This window comes from Macrotis lagotis, chromosome 7 (genome assembly GCF_037893015.1).
Source record: "Macrotis lagotis isolate mMagLag1 chromosome 7, bilby.v1.9.chrom.fasta, whole genome shotgun sequence".
NCBI classification, from domain to species: Eukaryota; Metazoa; Chordata; class Mammalia; order Peramelemorphia; family Peramelidae; genus Macrotis; species Macrotis lagotis.
Window position 1 is genome coordinate 53,406,625 of NC_133664.1, and position 22,152 is coordinate 53,428,776.

Sequence of the window (22,152 nt, forward strand, 5' to 3'; positions counted from 1 at the left end):
CATTAAAAAACAGTATGGTGTAGTGGGCAAAGGGTCAGCTTTGGAGTAGGGTAGACCTATATTCATTTACTGCCTCTGATTAATATTAGCTTTGGAGACTGTGTCTAAGTCAGTTAACCTCTCAAAGTCCTAGGGAGCTCTCACAATTATTTGTCTGTATGAGTGTGAGAGTCCTTTTATCTGGAGTGCTCTATAAAATCACAGGTACTGACTAGTATTAATAATTTGGAATTCAATACAATCTATTATGGTGACGTTAGATTTTCTTTTAATGAGAATCTGGTCTGTGTTACAGATTGCAACGGAGGCAATAGACAACATAAGGACAGTTGTGTCCTTGACTCAAGAAAGGAAATTTGAATCAATGTATGGAGAAAATTTGAATGGGCCCTACAGGTAATAAATAAACACAAGTCAGTGTTTAAGCTTTACTTTAAAAGGGGTGATTCAATATTGAATTAATGACCTTGAAATACTGAAGATTATATTTCTTCAAACAGTGTAGTAGTGATAAAGATGCAAAGGCATTATATAAACAGGTAGATTTTTTTGTTTTGCTTTGTTTTTTATTTTTTTAACAGGTAGATTTTTAAAAGATCTTTTTAAAAAAATGTAACAGGAGATATTGTAATGAAAGCAAGAGTTGTGGATTCCTACTCAAGAAATCCAGGATTGAGACCTACCTCTACCCCTGCTACTTACTAGTCATTTGATCTTAGATAAAAAGCTTAACCTTTCCAAGCCTCAGTTTGCTCCTTGGGTAAAATAGTGATAAAAACATTTGCATTCCCTGGCTCACAAAGTAATTGCAAGGAAAGTGCTATATCAAACTAAATCCTGAAATGTAATATAAAAATATCAGTAAAATTAGCTTCCTATAATCAAGAGGCAGCAGAGAACTGAATAATTATTTGGTTTTTAGTTTGGATAGTTTATATATTCCATCTGGGCAATTCAGAGCATAAATTAACATCAGATAACTGGACAGATTTATTTTAATTAAGCAGACTTCACCAAAGGTGGCTTGAGTTCTTTGACAAATTTATATTTTTCATCCTATAGGAAAAGAATGACTCTAAATCATTAGAGCTGCAGAGATGCCAAGGTTTAGATATCAGTTTAAATGAACAATTCATTCATTCATTCATCAAGCACTTATTACTGGCAACCACAGACAAAGGCAAAACTTTATTAATAAGGAGTGGTAAAGGTCATTTTCCCAAATAATTTATTATTTACTAAAAGGGATAAGTATATAAATAGTCTCATAAAAATTAAAATGAGGGAGGCACAAAGTGCTATGAATGCAAATCCAGGAGGAGTCTTTAGCAGATAGGGAATAGAAGAGGTTTTCTGGCAAATATATTTGTAGCTTTGCCTAAATTATTGAACTAGACACATCTTAAAAAAAACCCACAAACTGATATGACTTGTTCCAGGAGCAGCTAGGATGGCACAGTGGATAGAGTACCAGACCCGGAGTCATAAAACTTATCTTTTTTTTGTTAAGGTTTTTGCCAGGCAAACAGGGTTAAGTGGCTTGCCCAAGGCTAGGCAATTATTAAGTGTCTGAGACCGGATATGAACCCAGGTACTCCTGACTCCAGGGCCGGTGCTTTATCCACTGCGCCACCTAGCCGCCCCAAAAGTTATCTTTGTGAGTTCAAATCTGACCTCAGGTATTTTGTAGCTGCCACCCTGGACAAGTCACTTAATGCTGTTTGCCTTGGTTTCCTTATCTGTAAAATGAGCTGGACAGGAAATGTCAAATCACTCTACTATCTTTACCAAGAAAAGCCCAAATGGGGTCATGAAGAGTTGAACACAGTTGAAAATAACTGAAAGCTTGTTTATGATGAAGTTATGAAGAATTTTTTGCAATCATTGTTTCTCAAGTTGTCTTTGAAATAATGAGTTCTAAAATTTTTCAGAAATAATTTAAGCTGGGGCAGCTAGGTGGCGCAGTGGATAAAGCACCGGCCCTGGAGTCAGGAGTACCTGGGTTCAAATCCGGTCTCAGACACTTAATAATTACCTAGCCGTGTGGCCTTGGGCAAGCCACTTAACCCCGTTTGCCTTACAAAAACCTAAAAAAAAAAATCAGTTCAAAAAAAAAGAAAGAATTTAAGCTTACTAGTATATAGTCCTGCAATTTACCTTTGTCCTCTTTTTTGAAATCAGAACATTTCCCAGAGGCTTTCCTTATTAATGCTATATGTCAATAGGAAGGCTATAAACTCCACTCACTTCTACCAAAGCTTATTTTTATACATTAAATAGTTCAATTCATCAAATATTTGATAATTACTGCATGTAAAATATAGTGCTGGTTGATGAGGAAATTATAATTTTTTTTTTTAAAAAACTGCAATTCCTTAAGTGAGCCTTCATTCTCATCAGAAATGGCTCAGAGAGGAAATAATATGTACCCTCAATAGGATATAGAAATCTATCTTACCTTAGAGGGGAAAAAGGAGGGAAAAGCAATGGGAGAAAAGGGACAGGGGTGGGAAGGGGAGTTGTAGGAGATAGAAGAGAGGGAAAATCGTAAGGTTAGTCATATAAATACACTTTTGTGGAGGGACAGGATGAAAGGAGAGAGAGAGAATAGAATAAATGGGGGTGGGGAGGAATAGGATGGAGGGAAATACAGCTAGCAATAGCAACTGTGGGAAAAATATTGAAGCAATTTCCCTGATGGACTTTTTAAAAATATGATGCATCCCAAAGAGAGAGCTGATGATGTCTGAATATAGACTGATGCACACTTTTTTCCCCTTTCACTTTATTTTTCTTGAAGTTTTTCTATCTTTGTCGGGGAAAAGGAGATTATGTTTACTTTTACAAGACTATTGCAGTAATGTGAAAAATAATAATAATAATAATAATAATAATAATAATAAATAAGCATACTTCCAAAAGTAAGATAAAATAAAGGAGAAAATGTTAATATGTAATTTTTTTAATGGCAATCCTTGCCTTTAAGGAGTTTGTAATCTAGAAAAGATGTTCTTAATCTGGGGGATGGGCAACCTGTTTTTTTTTTATTTTGATAACTATATTTCTATATAATTCATTTCCTTTTGAAATCCTAGATATGCAAGAAAATGAGCATTTTTAAGCTCCTTCTTTGGGCCAAGACCTCTGCTACATGCTTTACAAATATGATCTCATTTTATTTTTTATTATCTCAATTTATTTCATGTATTTAAAAACATTATTCTGAGAAGGGGTCTGAAGGCATCATTAAATTACCAAAGGGGTTTATGGCATGGAAAAGATTAAGAGCTCTTCATCCATAATAAAATAGCTGAACACAAACCACAATCAATAGGGAACTTCAGTTACTAAGGTTCCTAAATACTCTTCCTTAGTTATGAGGATGGCATCATTATGGTGACAATTTATTATCTCTTTTATTGAGAATGCCTGCAGATTTTTTCAAATGTCTATTTGAAATTAGATCTTCAAAATTACACCCATATTCTAGTTTGACTGAGATTCCAGGACAATTATGGTGCAATGAGAAATTGACACTTTTGCACTATTATGTTGACCCAAAGCATGTTCCAGGATTTAAAACATCTCATCCTTATATGATTCTTTAAAGTTTATAAATTAATGGGTGCTTTTAATTTTTAGACTATTAATTTATAAACTATATAGTACAAAGTGTCGACTTCTCATTGATTCATTTTTATTCCTTAACAAGATAATATAAAGATTCAAAATGTGAGGGACTAGTTAATGGCTATACATACATCTGTGGTTTGATATTTGTATCTTTAAGACATTGATTTTTTTAGTTTTTTTTTTTTGCAAGGCAAATGGGGTTAAGTGGCTTGCCCAAGGCCACACAGCTAGGTAATTATTAAGTGTCTGAGATTGCATTTGAACCCAGGTACTCCTGACTCCAGGGCTAGTGCTTTATCCACTGCGCCACCTAGCTGCCCCTAAGACATCGATTTTGAAAAGAAAATCTGTAGATGTTTGAGTCAAGAAGTCCATACAGTCATAGGAATTAAACTTTAGACCTAAACTTGACATTACCTTTTTGGTTTTTGTTTGGGTTTTCCCCCCCTGCCATATATTAGGATTACTGAATCTCAGTTGATATTTCTAACTAGGTCGGCCTTCAGTGTTTCACAGGGTCATAGAGCTAGAGCTAAAAGGGATCTCTCTAGTCCAAGATAAGTTGGAGAAGTATTTAGAACTGGAATGTACCTAAAAGTTTGTCAGTTTAAAACTGGAAATCAAATTGGAGATCATCTAGTCCAGTCCTTTCATTTTATAGATGAAGAGAATGAGGGCCAGAGAAGTTAGCTGATTTATTTAGCTTCACAGCTAGTTTGTAGCAGGACCAGAATTCAAATAAGAGTCCCTCAAATTTTGAATCTTTATATGATCTTGTTAAGAAATAAAAAATGAGGTAATTGTTATAAACAAACTTTTTTGGTCTTTCTTTTCAGAAATTCTGTGCGAAAAGCCCACATCTATGGAATCACTTTTAGCATTTCCCAGGCTTTTATGTATTTTTCCTATGCGGGTTGTTTTCGATTTGGTGCTTATCTAATAGTGAATGGACACATGCGTTTTCGAGATGTTATTCTGTGAGTATCTTTAAAATTTCTTTTAGGCTATTCTGTACCAAAGTTTAAGAGAGTACTGCTATCTCAGTTGTAGACATTTTTCTTTTGTAAATAGAGAGGATCTTTGGTAAGAATCACTTCAATCAAAGGAGTTTTTAAATAAAAAAGGAAGTCTTTTGCTATAATGGTTGTTATTATTATTTTGGGGAGAAAATATAAAAGAAATCACAATTTGTAAGTTAGGGTCCATGAAATCTTAGAGATAAAAGGGGGTCTTAGAGTAGATCATAGTTCAATTTTCTGTCCAAATCTCCCTACAAAAATCCCTTATACAAACTTTCTGACTCCAAGATAACTCACTCCAACATGGAGTGGTTTGGTTAAAAAGTTCTTTCACACATTGAATTGAGATCAACTGTCCTACAACTTCTACCCTTTGATCCTAGTTCTGCTCTCTGGAACTATGCAGTAGTCTAATCCCCTTATGGATGACAATCTTTTGGATGTTTGAAGATAGATATCAAGTACTGCTACCATGTCTACCTTCTTGTCCTGCCTTACCCCTTTTCCCCAGATCCAGATGCTAAGAGAAGCAGAAACAAAATGTAATAGTAGAGAGCATTCTGGATTTGGCATCAGGAATATTTAATTGCAATCCCATTTCTGATAGTTATTAGTCTCAATGCTAAAGAATTCAAAAATTTAAAGAATTAAAAATATGAGTAGCTGGAAATGACCATATCAACACAGTCATCTTTGATGTATTGACAGCCATCTTCCCTTAAAGAATTTTGTTTGCAGACCAAATGTCACCAATTCTTTCAACTATTCCTTATGTGACATGGCTTTGGGTCCTGCCTAGATCCTATACACATGCTCTAATTTTTCTTTACCTTTACTACTTTCAAATGGACAGACAAGAGGTACCAATGGAACCACTGCCTCCTTTGTTCTAGACACTGGCCTTCTCTTCATTAAGATAACACTAGTTTTTTAGGATCCACTAATTCACAGTAGACTGCATTCATCCAACATCTATGTCCAAGTCTTTTTCCATATTAGCTACTATTATTGTAGGTCTTTTCCTCCCTACAGTTTTAAAGTTGTGTAAAGTTTCTTTGCCTGAAGGACATTTGTATCTCTTCCTATTAGTTTTGAGTTCATCACTCCAATCTGTTAAGAACCTTTTGGATACTAATTCTGTTGTTGTTTTCGCTCTCTTTCTCTTTTGTGTCTTTAGTAAATTTGATCAGTACAATAGTGTGATACAGAGAGTGATGAAAGTACTGGATTTGGAGTCATTAGCGATATAGGTTCTGATTTTGCCTCTAACATTTTCTGGGAAAGTTATTTAGCTTTTCTGAGCCTTATTTCCTTCATTTAAAAAAAAAAAGGAGATCATAACGCCTATGGTACTTACCTCCTTGAGCTGTCCTGAGGAACAAATGAGAGAGTGGGATTTGCAAACTTCAAAATGCTATATGAGTATTACTATTATTGTTAAGTATTGCTGTTATTATTGAGATAATAGTAAAACAGTCAAACAGGCCAGAGCTAAGAAGATTACTGAGCAGAGTGCCTCTAGAGAGTTCCTTTTAGTTCTGTGGCTCCTTTTTTTCAAATACTAAGATCGCTTTTTTAAAATATCAAAATATATCGAGGACCTCCTCAGGGGTTGTCCTATTAATATTTCTAAAATGTTTGATGGCAAAAAAATAACTGTGAGTTAATTTAACAGTGCTTTTAAGGAAATATGTAAGAGTGTCTAAATACATTTATAAAAAGATATACTATTTATTTAGCCTTACTGAAATGTATTAGCTTATTATATGGAGTCACACTATGTATTTTTGGAATTGAAACAAAAAGATGTTGTATAAATAATTCTGTTTCCTGAAGGGTAGTGCCACAAAAGTTCTAACAGATTCTATCATGCTAGAAAGGCTTTGGGTACAATTCAAATGGGACATTGTGTTTGTTGTCCAGATAGGTCAGCTAAGTATGAAAAGTCTCATTATAAATAGGCTAACTACTTAGTGTTATTTGGTCATGCCAACCCATGAAATTAAGGAAAAAATATAAAATGTGCCTTAGTCCTTTGTAAAGTCTTGGTATTTCTAGAGAGAGATGTCTGTAGTTACAAGAAAAAAGGCAAATGGTGCTAAGAATCACCAAGTTTTAAACTGGCTATAAAATGCAAGAATGGATTTAAATCTGCATCATTGGAGGAAGAACTCACTTTGGATTAATACAATATCAACATTGTTAACTTGTCTATTGACCAATACATTGACATATGAAACTGAATCATATAAATATTGATAGTTCATCTATAAATGAAAACCAGAAGATTTAAAGAAGTTAACCAAATGGAAATAGGACCCAAATATTTTTCTTGGAGAGGCAAATAAGGTAGAGTTGGCCTAATCGTAGGTTTCATTGGATACTTGGTCATCTCACATTGTAATGCTCATGATGAGTATAGGGTTACTCAAAGCCTTGGAGTCACATTTACATATGAGAGGCAGGAGTTTGTAATAAAAGATTTGAAATACAGGTCAATAACCTCAAAGCAGCCCCATTTAGTCTTTTTTTGTTCTTGCTGTTCATTTGCATGGCAAAATCCATAGGATCTTGATAGTGAAGTGGATTTCGGAGTCTGAGTTTCTCACAACATACCACCAAATCCAAGCAGTTAAGACAAATTCTTTAGTCTAGAGACACTGTCTAGTTTTCCTTTAAGACCTTTTAGCTAGGTACGTGGGATGGCTTATATCTTTGGCCGTAGACTAAAAAAGAACTATTCGCCTAAGGTTATTAGGAAGAGGCTTTCTAGGCACTGCACCTTAGAAGACAGGAACCAGAACAGCCACTACATGACCTGGAACAGACGAAGCCCAGAAGCTGGTCATAGAGAGAAGCTCTATAGTCACATACCCTGTGCAGGGTCCCAACAGCAACTCCAAGAACAGCAGAGCCTAACAGAGATGAACCACCCAGAAGAAATTAGAATCTCATGATGATATCTCCAGAGGACATCAGCAGCCCTACAGTTTTGGAGGTGTGAGTTGCCCTGGCAACATGTGTGTCCCTATGTGTGTTTGCCTCACACATGTCCCTGGCCACATGGCTTCCTGGTGTGTGCCTCTTCATGCATGTCCCCTGGTCACACCTGTTCACTATGTGTGTGGACTTCATGCATGATTCGTGATCATGTGCATTCCTGACATGTGTGCCTTCCTTGCATGTACTCTGGCCAGGGTGTACATTCCCCCACACATTTTCCCTGGGCATGTCCACTCTTCCCATTGATGGCTTATGTATTTGTGAGAAAATGTGCTCTAGGTATATGAAGAAAAGTTTCTACTATTATTTGAATTACTTTTCCATTTCATTAAATGCCTTTTGTTTTAAAAAATGTGTCCTCTAGCTATTTAATAAAAAGTAAATATATCAGTCATGAGCTCATGAAATATGATTTTGAGTGTATACAGATCCACATAGGATCTTGAACCTGGGCACAGATTTTCTCTGAAGCCATATCCATATCCAGGCAGGTTTTAACATGAATATAAGTAAAGAGACCCATTTCTATATAATTGGAAATTGTATATCAATAATTGTTGCAGGAAATAATTTTTAAAATTCTAGGAAGAGCTTGATATTTAAAATTCCAAATTAAATATATATGTGTGTATATATATTTCTAATATTTGATGACATCAATGCAAAGGTGGACAAAGGGAAGAATGGTAAAAATGTTAGAAAATATTACTTTAAATCAAGAAATGAAAATCTTATATAAAACTACTAATGCAAAAAAAAAGTTAGAAAATGGATAAAAGACAGTCTTGGACAGTGAGTTTTCCATTTCCTACCTAAGTTCAAGTAACATAAAGAAAACAACCAAAAGAACAGAAACCACATCAACCAGAAAATATTTTCTTTTCTTGCCGAGTATGCAAAATATGGCAGTCAAGGGTAGTAGTAGTTTACAGTTTAATGTTGTTTGCAAAATTTTACAAACAGGAATAGTAAAAGATTATGAACAGCATATAACAGTAAATAGTGATGAAAAGAGAAGGGAATTTATTGAAAGATTGATGTGAGGATCAATAAAGTCAGTTTGTTCCCAAAACATTTTAGGTGAAACTGGAAGAAGGAAAAAAAAATTTTTAATGGAAAAACCTTACAATTCTATAATAAATTTGTTCAGAATTACAATTTCTCAATGTGCTAAATGAGGAAATAGAAATGATACCAAAGAAAACATAAATAAAACAACTGAACTAAACAAAGTATATGTTGAAGATACCTCTGCCAGAAATGACCAAAGGATACTGAGGGATGATGCTCAAGATTTTCAACTAAATCAATCATATATATATCAAGAAACTAGCATATGTAAGGCATAGAGCTAGGCTTTTGGGGATGCAAAAACTAGTCCCTGTCCTCAAAGAATGTGTATTCTACAAAATGGACACAGATAAATCAATACAAGATCATTTGAGGCAAGAGAAAGCATTATCAATGGAAAGGGCTCAAGAAAGTCTTCACATAGGAAGTGGTGTCTGATGTTGAAGGAATAGAATGTTTCAAAAGGAAGATAAAAAGTAAAGTACATTTCAGCAAAGGAAATTAAAAGATAGAATACAAGTGTGAAGAACAAGAAGTCAGTTTGGCTAAAACATGGAATGTTCTAGTAAGGAAGGAGAGTACTATGTAATAAAGCTATAAATGTCATTTTAAGCCAGATTGTGAGTGACTTTAAATGCCAAGCTGAAGAATGCATTTTATCTCAGAGGCAATAGAGAGTCATTGAAGGTTTGGGGTCAGATTTGTGCCTTTGGAAGATTATTTTGGTAGCCTCATGAATTATGACTTAGTTAAAGAATAGTGGAAGTGAGGAGACCAACTGGAATCCTAATCAATGGTTCAGATTGGATTAATCTGCCTACTTTCTCATCTTTACAAAATAGGGGATTATTTACAAATATCTAAGACTTGCTTGATGAAAACATGAAATAGAAACAAGCAATCTTTTTTTCTACCATGTCCTACAGAAGATGACATGTTTAAGAGTTACACAATTGATTGAAAGTTATGGGGAATTTAAGATACCACTCTACTTAAAATTTGTTGGCTATAATAGACCAAATGCAGCTTTAAATGTCATCCAATAAAGTGTCTCCTAATGTGGGTTTCAAATTATCTAAGATTTCTTAATAAATATAATCATAAATAGTTTCAGCCAATAAAATCAAGAGAGGAATGGAAGAGGGAAATATCTATTTACCAAAGGTGTCTGAGATTATCATGAGAAAAGAACCCAAATGAGAAAGGAATTCTGTATAGTTAATCAAATAATCAATAAGCATTCTTAAGGCATTTTTCTATGATAAGCATTGTGCTAAGCACTGGGGATGCAAAGAAGGTAAAAACATGGACTCTGAACTCAGGAACTATTCTAATGGGAGAGATAATGTATAAATAGATATGTAGAGGGTATAAGAGAAGTAATTTCAGAGGGGAAGGCTCCAGCAACTGGTGGGACTCAGAAAGAACTCCTATAGTTCTGTAGATGTTCCTATTTACAGGTGATAGATTGAAGAGGATCCTAAATGAATACCAACATCTCTAAAAGAATTTGGCTCGACTATCTACATGGAAAAAGTCAAGTGGATAAAGAATTTTCTCTTCTTTAGACCATGATGTGAAATTGGAAGCAAAACCCATAGATTGGGTCCAACAATATATTTACCTTGGACAGATGCTGAAGACACTGACCTAAACCCAATACTAAATAGGAGGAAGACTGCAAAATGGATATCATTTGGGAGATTGCATAACACTTTCAACAATCCCTGAAAAAAAATCCTATCTTTTCCATACAAATATTGTTGTATCCGTGATATATGGATGTGAAACTGAGAAATAAAAATTGCAGATCATCCTAAAGACAATGGCAAAATACATGGTTGAATGTAGATTATATCATATTACTTACCAATCATGATTTGGTCACAAGAAGTTACATTTAAAAATATCATCATGGAGATAAATGACCAAAAAAAAAAGGAAGTTAGTAGATTGTAGTGGTAATAATCAAATCCCCAGGGGCTTCGTTGGATAATATTTACTGTCAGTAATTTCCGGGATTCGCCATTTTTGGAAAAATGATTAGATTTACCAGTCAGAATTCTTCTGACATCTCTCCTGTTCTCCATGATTCCTCAAAGATTACTAAAATTAGTAGTAATTAGTAGTATAGTAATCCTCAAAGTAGTAGTAAAATTAATAGTAACCCTCAAAGAACACTATATACTAATATAGTGATTACAATCAAGTTTTTCTAAACTCCTAGAATCAAATTTATTTGTTTTTAAGATATATTTGATTACTGTCTCATCTCCTTTCTTGAACTTCAGTCTACTCTTTTCACCATGAAGATTCTTCTCTTTGATACAAAGATTAAAATAAAATCGCATTAGAGAAATTTGACTTTCCCTGTTACCACTACATCATTCATCTGCCTCAAGCAAGAGACCTTTTCTTTCCTTGTTTCTTTCCCTCAAACATAGGTTAAAATGCCCTTTTTATTATCATTTTTTGCAAGTCTTGTCTTGTCCAAAGGTATTCACCACCTTCATGTTGTTATTCTAAGAGTTCTGTGTCTTTCTTTTATAATCATCCTTGCTTTTGTGTCCTCCTTCCCCTCATTTGTATGCATTCTTTAAAAATCTGAGCTCATTGGAAAAGGCCCTCTTCAATCTCATTGATTTTTTTTGAGATGTCTCTCCACTTTCCTTCCTCATTAGCATCTTCTCCAATTGTGTTATCAGAATTTCATGTCTGGAGAACCTCCCATTCTTTTCTGAAACATCTTTCCATTTGTAGCCATTGTCCATAGAGATCATAATTATCATTATGCTAACTTTTTGAAATCTGTTTTCCAAAAGTTTAAGGAACATACCTGAAGATGTGAAGCACTCTTTCGTTTTTCTATCAAGAATTCTAAGACCATGTGGTCACTTTCTCCAGTGATTCTTTCTTTTTGTTTCACTTTACCAACCAGTTTGTCTTTCTCCATCAGAATTGAGTGCAGGATAGCAGTTGGCTATGTGATTGTAACATAAACCCACCTACTATGTAATTCAATTTCCCCATCCATAAATGTCCACAATAAATAATCCAATTTTTTGGATAATGAACCTAATTCTCCCAATTCAAAAGTAACTTTCTAATCATTAAATGAAAGACATTAGAAAGATACACTTTAGAAATTAGTGGGAACTAAAGGAAAGGAAAGTGGGTAGGAAAAAAAACAATTCAGTAGATTCAAGACTGTTCTTATTTCTTTATTTTTGGGAGAATTATAGTGTACATAGAATAGTAAAGGAAAATCATAAAACTGAATTGGGGCATTGTAGATGGGGAATTTGGGGGATATTAATAAATTTAAGTAGGAAGAGTAGAGATTTTACAAGCTAAATCAACTTTGTTTGGTCCTACAGAATTTGAAAAACTGTTTGTAAGACTCATCTGACATTATCCACCTATACTTGTTCCAGGGTGTTTTCTGCCATTGTATTTGGGGCCATGGCCTTAGGACACGCTAGTTCATTTGCTCCAGACTATGCTAAAGCCAAGTTATCAGCAGCCCACTTATTTATGTTGTTCGAAAGACTGCCTCTCATAGACAGCTACAGTGAAGCAGGACTGAAGCCTGTAAGTTCTCTAATGCTTAACCATTACTTATGTTTGCTTTGGTTTGGTTTTCTAGACATTGACTTCTTATTTGGAAACACAGTGATACTTTTGCTAGTTTTAATCAGAGAGTCATAGGACTATAGGATTTAGACCTGAAAGGAACCTTAGAGATCATTTAAGACAATTTCGTCCTTTTATAACTAAGGCAAAGAAAGTTTTGCCCAAAATCACACAGCTAGTAAAACTGACATTCAAACCCAGGTCCTAGTCTAACACTGAATTCATTGGTCTTTCCACTGTACCTTGTCACCTGATATAATTTTTATGAGAATTAAAAATGATAATACATTTGCCAGATATTGTTATAAATTTAGTTCACCTTACACTAAACATTATCATATTTAGTTTACATTCCTAATAAATTCATAAGCAATATATCCACAACATGTGAATTTGTCCCCAAAACAGGTTTTCTTTATTATCAAGGTAGACAGGCAACCTCAGAAGCATGTGAAGAGGTTACCAAATATTGTCCAGAGTTTTTTTCTGAAAGTTTCCTATCTAAAGCAAAGGACAGGCACATTTTGAAAGTGAATTATTTTCATAAAATTGTTCATCATTATTATGGACAAATGAATCAAGACTCATCTGTTTGTATTAACTAAACATAGTTATTGGTAGCTCCACACATGTTTGATTTTCTGTGGAGAGATTTATAGTGTAAGAAGACATAGTTTAGGAAGATTATTTAAAAGCTGGAACATGTTCAAAGATGAATCACCAGGATGGTAAGTGGACTATTAAACTATGCCTCATGAGGATGGTTTGAAAGAAAGGGATCTGTGGCCTAGAAAAGAGAAACCTTGGAGGGGGGAACATAAGTACTATCTTAAAATATTTGAAGGTCTCTTATGTGGAGAAGGAGAAAACTTTATTTTAATTGACCCTGGAGCTAAGAAGAAGCAAATTGAGAAGTACTTTTAGTTTCCCATAAAGAAAATGTTACTAACCCTTACAGGGGTCCCAAAGTGTTACCATGGTACTGAGATTGTTAGACTGGATAACTACTTTTCAAAAGTTTACAGAAAGGATTTCTACAGGGTCATAGGTTGAGTGATAGTGTCTGAAGTTCCTTCTTGAGATTCTGTGATCCTGACTAAAACACTACCTCAAAGAAAGATGAGGAAGACTTGCTTACCAGAAGCTATGAGGTAATTCTTGACTCCTCTCCTACTGCATGGCTCCATGGAATCACTTCAGGGAAAATCTGGAAGCCTGAAGATAAAGTCAAAAGTACTTGCTTAAAAAATCCTAAAACCTTTGAATAAAACCAAGACAAGATAATTACTACATGGTTTCATCTCAGAAACAAGATAAGACTTGTAGAATCACAGAATCTCATTACTGGGAAGAACCTCAGAGGCCATGGAGTTCAATTCATCCTCTCTACAACCTCCCAAAGAAGTGATCTCCAGCTTTTGCTAGAAACTCTTGACTAAGGAGGAGTCCACTGCCATCTGATACAGACTATTCTCCTTTTTGAATAGCTCTGATTGCCAGCCTATAGTTTTCATTCCTACTTCTAGAGCCAAAATATGTGACAATCTTCCAATCTCCCATTTGACAATCCTTCAGAAACTTGAATATAGAACCTAAGTCATCTCTTTTGTGTCTATAGCCCTTGGAACTCATCTGTTCTCCAGGCAAAATTTAGCCCAGTCCCTGAACTGATTTTTCTTGTAGTATAATTTGTTCTTCCTTGGGAACACTTCTCTGGACACTCTCCTGTTTTTCAATGTTCTTGATAAAATGTGGTGCTCAGAACTGAACAGGATACTTGAAATGAATTTGACAGCACATAATACTAGAGAGGATACTAGGTGTGGGGCAACAGCAGTGTCCTCACCTCTCTCCTTCTAGATACTATGCTTCTCTTAATGTAACTTAAAATTTTTTGGATTGCCATATCATAACAATTGATCCTGAATTTATAATCCACTGAAAACTCCAGGGGTGGCTAGGTGGCGTAGTGGATAAAGCACCGGCCCTGGAGTCAGGAGTACCTGGGTTTAAATCCGGTCTCAGACACAATAATGACCTAGCTGTGTGGCCTTGGGCAAGCCACTTAACCCCATTTGCCTTACAAAAAAAAAAACCTAAAAAAAAAACAACCAAACTTCCAGATCTTTTCCAGATGAACTTTAGTCTAACCATATTTTTTCCATACTATACATATATAACATTTTAAATGCAAGTATGAGTTTACATTATCTCTATTAAATTTGATTTTCTTAGATTGTACCTAATAATTCTAGTCTCTTGATATTTTTGAATCATTACTATCAATGGGTATATTAGCTATTCTTTTGAGATTTGTGTCATTGGAAAATTTGATAAGCATGGTATATATATATATATATATATATATATATATATTCAAAGAATCGCTAAAAATATTAAAGAGCACATGGCCAAAGGAGATTCTTGAGGCACATCAACAGAAAACCTCCTTTCAACTTAACATTGAACCTTTACTAACAATTCTTTGTATCTGGCTCTTCAACCAGTTTGAAATCTATCTAACTGACTCATTGTCTAAACCCAGATCTCTTCACTTTGTCCAAAAGAACAAGAAAGAATAACAGACTTTGTCAAATGCTTGCAAAAATTTAGGTAAATTTCAGCTCTAAATTCCTCTCATCTACTAGACTAATAGCTTCATCAGAAAAAAAAGATAAAAGGATAGTTAGTCAAGATTTGCCTGGGATGAAACACTACCATTTATAAATGCTCATTAACCCAAGATAATGCTAGGTATTGATGTCAGTGAGTTAATTGTTCTATAGATAGCCTGCCAACTTCAGTCTTCCTTTTTTTGGAAATTATGGACATTTATTCTGTTCCATAATAATAGAATCATAGGGTTTAAAGCTGGAATGGAACTTAGAAATCATGCAGTCCCCCTCTCCCTCATTTAAAGATATGGCATCTTTCCCATAATCTGTGATTTTTCCAAGATCATGTACAATGGCTCATACATCTGCCAATTCTTTCAGGATTTTGAGCTATAGTTCCTCTTGACTGGTTTACTTGAGTTCATCAAAGGAGCTTCCTTACTTTGTCTCTGCTTATCTTGAATTTCAGCTCCCTATTAGTTCTTTGTTTTGTTCTTTCCAGGTCAAATATTTACCTTGGTAGAGAAAACAGAAGCACATGAGTTATGAATAGTTCTACCTTTTGTTAATTGTCCATTATTATTACCCCTTCCACCATAGGCAGAATTCTTCCTTCTTTGATCCTCCTCTTTTCTTCAACTTAGAAAAAAGAAAGGAAGGAAGGAAGGAAAGATGAGAGAGAGAGAGAGAGAGAGAGAGAGAGAGAGAGAGAGAGAGAGAGAGAGAAAGGAGGGAAGAAGGAAGGAGGAAGGAGGGAAGGAAGGTAGAGAGGGAGGAAGAAAAAGTAATTCACCCTTTTTTGCCCTTAGCATTCCTTGCACTCCTGATACTATTTCATCAGAACCATGCTATTCTTTTGTATTCATTCTTCATTACCTGCCCCAGGTCCTATCTTTTACCCATGTTGTCTTTAAAATTTAAGTTTATTTATAAGTTCTTTGTGCATACACATTGGTGGGTTTTTTTAACACAACTCTCCATTTTCTGACATAAATCTGTGATTAAAAATGCTAAAATTGGTTAACATTGTTTTAGGGTAACATTTTTTGCATGATGTGATGCAGAGTTACAGACTTGGAATCGAAAGACCTTGATTCAGGGGCAGCTAAGTGGTGCAGTTAATAGAGCACCAGCCCTGGAGTCTGCTGGACCCAAGTTCAAATTTGACCTCAGACACTTACTAATTACCTAGCTGTGTGACCTTGAGCAAGTCACTTAAACCCCATTGTCTTGCAAAAAAAAGATCTTGATTCAAATTCCAGCTCTGCCACTTACCTATGTGACCTTGAACAGGAGATCTTAACCTCTCTGGTCTTCAGTTTCCTCATTCCACCACAAACACACACACACACACACACACACACACACACACACACACACACACACAGAATGAGTGGTGTTGGATCTCTATGGACTCTTTCAATTATAAAAATCCTACAAATTTAAAACTGTTCAAAATGAGCAAAAATTGAATTTTCCTAAAAAGACCTATGGCATATGAATCTCAATATAGTTTGAAGTATATTTATCAGTATTTTATATATCAGTGTTTCTATATAAGATTTTATATGGTACCAGGAATATATATTATATATGAAATTTATATCTGTACCCAATAGCCTTCTGTAAAGTTCCATGAAGCACACCTTGTTCAAATAATGATCAGTGCATTATTTCTTTCATTTTGATTTTAGGATAAGTTTGAAGGAAATGTGTCATTTAATGAAGTTGTGTTCAACTATCCCACCCGGCCAAATGTTCCTGTGCTTCAAGGCCTGACCCTAGAAGTGAAGAAGGGTCAGACCCTGGCTCTTGTGGGCAGCAGTGGCTGTGGGAAGAGTACAGTGGTGCAACTGCTGGAGAGATTCTATGATCCCCTAGTTGGAAAGGTGGTAAGTGAACTATTCTCAACTCACATAAGTTGCCTAGATAGATTTTTGTCTATTTTAATAAAGTTAAGTTGAACATACCTAAATATCCGGGGAGGGGGGAATCACATAGAATCCTTAATGTTATACAGTTAGATGGACAACCCATAGAATTGGCAAATTTATATCCGGCAAACATTGAAGATGGATGATAAACTGATACCAGAATTGTATAGTAACAAGAGAATGGGATGGACTGCCTTTGGAAAATTATGCAGTGCTTTTATTTACTTCAGGTTTCTCACTGAAACAAATCCCTTTTTCATCATCAGTATTGTGGCTCTAAGTTATGGAATATCATAACATATAAAGAATTAAAAGTTGCATATCACCCAAAAAATAAAAAGGAAAGCATATTAGGTCTCTACAAGGAAGTTACTATATCCAAAGGGCCACCTGAAGGCACTGTGTCCTTGGGAGTGCAATAAGGTGCAGGGAGATGGGAACAATTTACCTTTTCAGAGAAGCATAGGCAGTTGTCAAAATTTTATGTTCTTAAGGAAAGTCTTGAAAAAGGGAAAATAAGAGCAAAATTCTGATATTTTTTGAGGAAACTCTGAGATGGGTATTTACCATATTTCTCCATGTATATAAGGTGTACCTTAATTTGGGGGCCCAAACTTTGAAAAAAATGTATTACATACAGTTATTGAACTCAAGTTTTATTCATCATGAAATTCAAAGACCTGCTCATGACTTTCAGGCATCTTTTGGGAAAATCTGGTGCATGAACATATACTTGGTCCACTCTGTTTCATGAACCTGAAGCACCAAATATGTCCTCCTTTGAAATCAGTCACTTCTGTTTTCATCAGCAATTCTTCTTGCCTCATGCTGAACCATCTTTATGGACACAGGAATTCCAATGACCCTTTGCTCTTCAATTCATTTCTCCAAGTCCCTCTTTAAATCAAGCCATTTGGGGGCAGTTAGGTGGCACAGTGGATAAAGCACCGGCCTTGGAGTCAGGAGTACCTGGGCAGACACTTAATAGTTACTAGCTATGTGGCCTTGGGCAAGCCACTTAACCCCATTTGCCTTGCAAAAACCTTAAAAAAAAAAAACAAAACCATTTGGCTGTCTTGCCTCTCATGACCTTCTTCAAAGCCAGGGTGTTTTCAGTAGGGTTCTTTCTTCCCTGTAGCCAGCCTCAGATTGTTTTTATCAATTGGAGGACAAAACTGACATTCAGCAGCATGATTGCCATTCACTTTTGCAAACTAGAGCACATTGAACTTGAATTCAGCACTGGACAAAAATTTTTTTCTAAGCCATTTCTGGGCAGAATGTGACAAAAACTTAATATTCCAGTAACATGTGAAACAATGAGCACAAAGACAAAAAGCTCAAAAGGCAGTAAATTCAAGTAAAAAAATCTATAGCCACTGTATAAGATGCTTCCAGTTTTTAGACCCCCAAATTTTTCAAAACAGGGTGTGTTTTAATCATGGGGAAATATGGTACCAATAATCTTCAATCATCTCCCACAATTGTTAACATGTTGTTAACAAGCCTTCTCTCACACACACATTTATATTTATTCCCAAAAATGCATGTTCCAAGAGTCATGGGAACTTTCAACTGTAACAATAATGGGTCTTGCTAGATGTCCCTAGCAACTGAAACAAATGCCATTCTTTCCCTAAAAGAAGCAGTGTTTATTGAGCACACAATTAAAATGCATACTGATTACTTTGAGGATATTTAGGGAAAATTTTATTAATGCTTTTTCATTTTTTTATATCATCATTTCCCAGTAAACCTCCCCGTGAATCCAGTTTTAATAAAGAAAGGCAGGTAACACCAGCCACAAAAACAATGACCACATTCTATACTTAAAATCCCCAAACTCTTCAGTGAAAGAGAGCATGTTTCATCATCAATCCGCTGGAATCAAGATTAGCCATTGCATTCAATCTGATTCTGAATATCATTTTTATTTTGTTTTCATTTATATTATTGTAAATCATTGTGCAGATCATTCTCTTGGTTTTATTTTTTTGAATTCTGCATCAGTTCTTATGTCTTCATATATTCCTGTAAATTCATAATATCTATTGTTTCTTATGGCACAATAATATGGCATAACATTCACATACCATAGTTTGTTCACCGTTTTCCATTGGATGGGCACCCCTGACTTGTTTTCAGATTTTTGCTTTAAAAGAATTCTTCTATGAATATTATGGTATATATATAGGGTCTTTCTTTCTGTCACTGACCTAGGAGTGGGATCCCTGGGCTTGGTGGACAAATTTTAGGTTAAAAAAAAGGATTGTTGTTTATAAAAACTAGGGAAATTGGCTTAATCAAAAAGTTGGCTACTTTGAATAGTAGAACTTAGGGCTAAAAATCCTGACTGTGGTTAGCATTTTACATTCTTGGCAGAGAATGGATAAATAAGGAAATTTATATTTCATTTTAGAGTCAATAGGAAGGCCCTTAAATGTATTTACTAAAGGGATGACATGATCAGTTTTGTTCATTGGGAAAATCACTTTGGCAGTTGTGTGGAAAATGGGGAGAGGCTTGAGATAAGGAGTATATAGGAGGTAACAGTCTAGGCAAGATATGACAAGGACCTGCTAGGATATTGCCTGTGAATGGAAAGGTGAAGATACATGAGAGATATTATAGAAATAAAAACAACAAGATCTGGCAGTTGATTGGATATGTGGACTTAATTTAACAGATTAAAAAAAAGAAATGTGCAGAAGGGGAAGCAAGGACAGCTAAAGATGTGACACGGTCCTTTAAAAATGTCAGGAATATTGAAGTTCAACATGAACTGCCAATGTTGAAGGAAGTTAAGGTCAATAAAGAGAACATTTTAATTATATTGGGGGAAAAGGAAGAACAAAAGACGGATATGACTTTTGTTTGGGATGAAGATGGTTAACAACCGAGAGAAAGCCGAACTTCATAAAGAAGAGCGACCAACACTATGGAAAAGGCAGAACAAAAATGATCAAAAGGGAGTTGATACACAAGATAAGTAAAGAGGCACTAAGAGAGCAGGATGCTTGGGATTCCAAGGAGCAGCAGTAAGGAGGGAGAGTTCTCCAGCATGAAGAGCACCCTGAATGAAGGAACAGAGAGATAATGGGATATCCACCAGTTGTGCTAAAATGGCATTCTCAAAAGATAGTCTGGAGAGAGTTTGCAAGGACTTTGAATTCCAAAACATCTTGAATAGAGGAGTGACATGTCATAGGCATATCAATTTGGTAGCTGGGTGAAACTGGATTCTGAGAGAACAAATAAAAGGTGATTGTGATAGACTTAGCCTGAGAAGCTTCAGGGTGGCTTCCATCCTCCAAGGAAGCAGTTTCCACCTCACCTAGTGCCCTCAGTTTGTTTGTGTGCCCTTTGGCTAGTGAAAATAGTGCCATTATTCTTATAGTCTTAGTGTAGCTATCAATTGCTCATGTGCTCATAAATACTTAAATACTATATGTACCTTACCCAAATAACACATTGTGGCCTTTTTGTGTCTTTTTTTTAAGTTTTTGCAAGGCAATGGGGTTAAGTGGCTTGCCCAAGGCCACATGGCTAGGTAATTATTAAGTGTCCGAGGCCGGATTTGAACTCGAGTACTCCTGGCTCCAAGGCCAGTGCTGTATCCACTGTACCACCTAGCTGCCCTTTTTTTGTGTCTTCTTAAAAAAATACTTTAGGGGGCAGCTAGGTGGTGCAGTGGATACAGCACTGACTCTGGAATGAGGAGGACCTGAGTTCAAATTTGACCTTGGACACTTAATTACCCAGCTTTGTGACCTTGGGCAAGTCATTTAACCCCCATTGTCTTAAATAAATTTAAAAACATTTTTTTAAAGAAAGAGAAAAAAAATTTGCCCCACTTCCACTTCTAGTTTTCTCATATATCAGGAACAGGAAGATTATCATAAAAACAAACAGAAAAATAAAAAATGAGTATTGCAAAAGCCAAATCAGGAAGTAGCCTAACTAAATGGTGTAAGGAAAAACTGTGCCAGACTAAGAATCAAGATCACTGAGAATTGTATCTGGCTCTAATTGCATCTAATTAATGTGACCTTGGGAAGAACTCCTGACCTTTAAAATTCTATCGAAGAAAATCATCCACAGTCAACTTTTTGCTTACCTGTATTCTTTGAAACAGTCATATGGATAATACAATAGAGATAAGGTGTGTGTGTGTGGGGGGGGGAAACAGGGCTTTAATAGCAGAGGAAGAGTTCTTGTCTGAACTTGGCTGGTGAAGGGGATAGCCCTCTGGAGTTGGAGTTAGGAGAACAGGCTTCCACTCCTAGCTTTGCAGCTCACTTGTGTCGCCATGCACGTATCTTTGTACCTACCCCAAATCTGTAAAGTGAAGGTGATGGAGTAGATGCCCTTCCAAGATCTCTTCTAGCTGATAAACTTGTGTGACTTTGGGCAGGTCATTTATACTTCTTTGGGTCTTAGTCTCTCATCTGATGTAAAGTCATTGTCTTGGAATTCCTTTCCAGCATGAAATCTCTGATCTCAACCTTTGTGACATTTGGCAAGTTTCTTAATTTCTATGAATTTCTGTTTCTTCATCTGTTAAGTAAGGGAATTGTACTGTATTACCTCTATGGGTCCTCACATCATCCTTTATGCTGAACATCTTTAGTAGAGATTCAGACAAGTGATAACAGAGTGAGGACAATTGCAAGAGGCAATCTATTTCCAAATTTTAAAAATAGCTTATTTTGAATTATGCTCAATTTTTCTTCCCACGTGTGGGTTCTTGTTTACAGCTTCTGGATGGTCAAGAAACCAAGAAGCTTAATGTGCAGTGGCTCCGGGCTCAGCTTGGCATCGTGTCTCAAGAGCCCATCTTGTTTGACTCTAGTATTGCAGAGAACATCGCCTATGGAAACAACAGCCGGGTGGTATCACAAGAAGAGATTGTGAAAGCAGCCAAAGCTGCCAATATTCATCCTTTCATTGAAACACTACCAGAAGTAAGTGACCTGACAGTTACTTGGGCAGTTAAAATTGAATTGTAAATGGTAATACCAACCATTCTCCTGAAGTATAGATAGTATCCAAATCTAATAGCAATTATTGTAAACTAATTATCTTAGAGAAGTAGGATGCAAGATTGAATCTTGTAACTATTATCTGTGGCGGTAGAGCAAAAGAAAGAGGATCCAATCTGCTACAATTTAGCCAATATTTATTAAGCACCTCTTATTATATACCAGGCATCGTGTTGGGACCTGTGGCTTCAAAAACAGAACT

At 35.6% G+C, this 22,152-nt stretch overlaps 1 protein-coding gene across 7 annotated transcripts in view; it reads left to right on the top strand.

Moving 5' to 3' along the window:
* Positions 1–22,152, top strand: part of LOC141492535 (phosphatidylcholine translocator ABCB4) — a 112,898-nt gene that overhangs the window by 86,063 nt on the left and 4,683 nt on the right. For 6 of the 7 annotated variants that reach the window (XM_074192900.1, XM_074192902.1, XM_074192903.1 and 3 more), the window contains 5 exons: positions 296–396; positions 4,470–4,610; positions 12,161–12,317; positions 16,669–16,866; positions 21,666–21,872. In XM_074192900.1, the coding sequence (XP_074049001.1) occupies positions 296–396; positions 4,470–4,610; positions 12,161–12,317; positions 16,669–16,866; positions 21,666–21,872 (804 nt within the window). Of the gene's footprint in view, positions 1–295; positions 397–4,469; positions 4,611–12,160; positions 12,318–16,668; positions 16,867–21,665; positions 21,873–22,152 lie in introns of those variants that run through there. The other variant, XM_074192907.1, reaches the window with a different exon arrangement.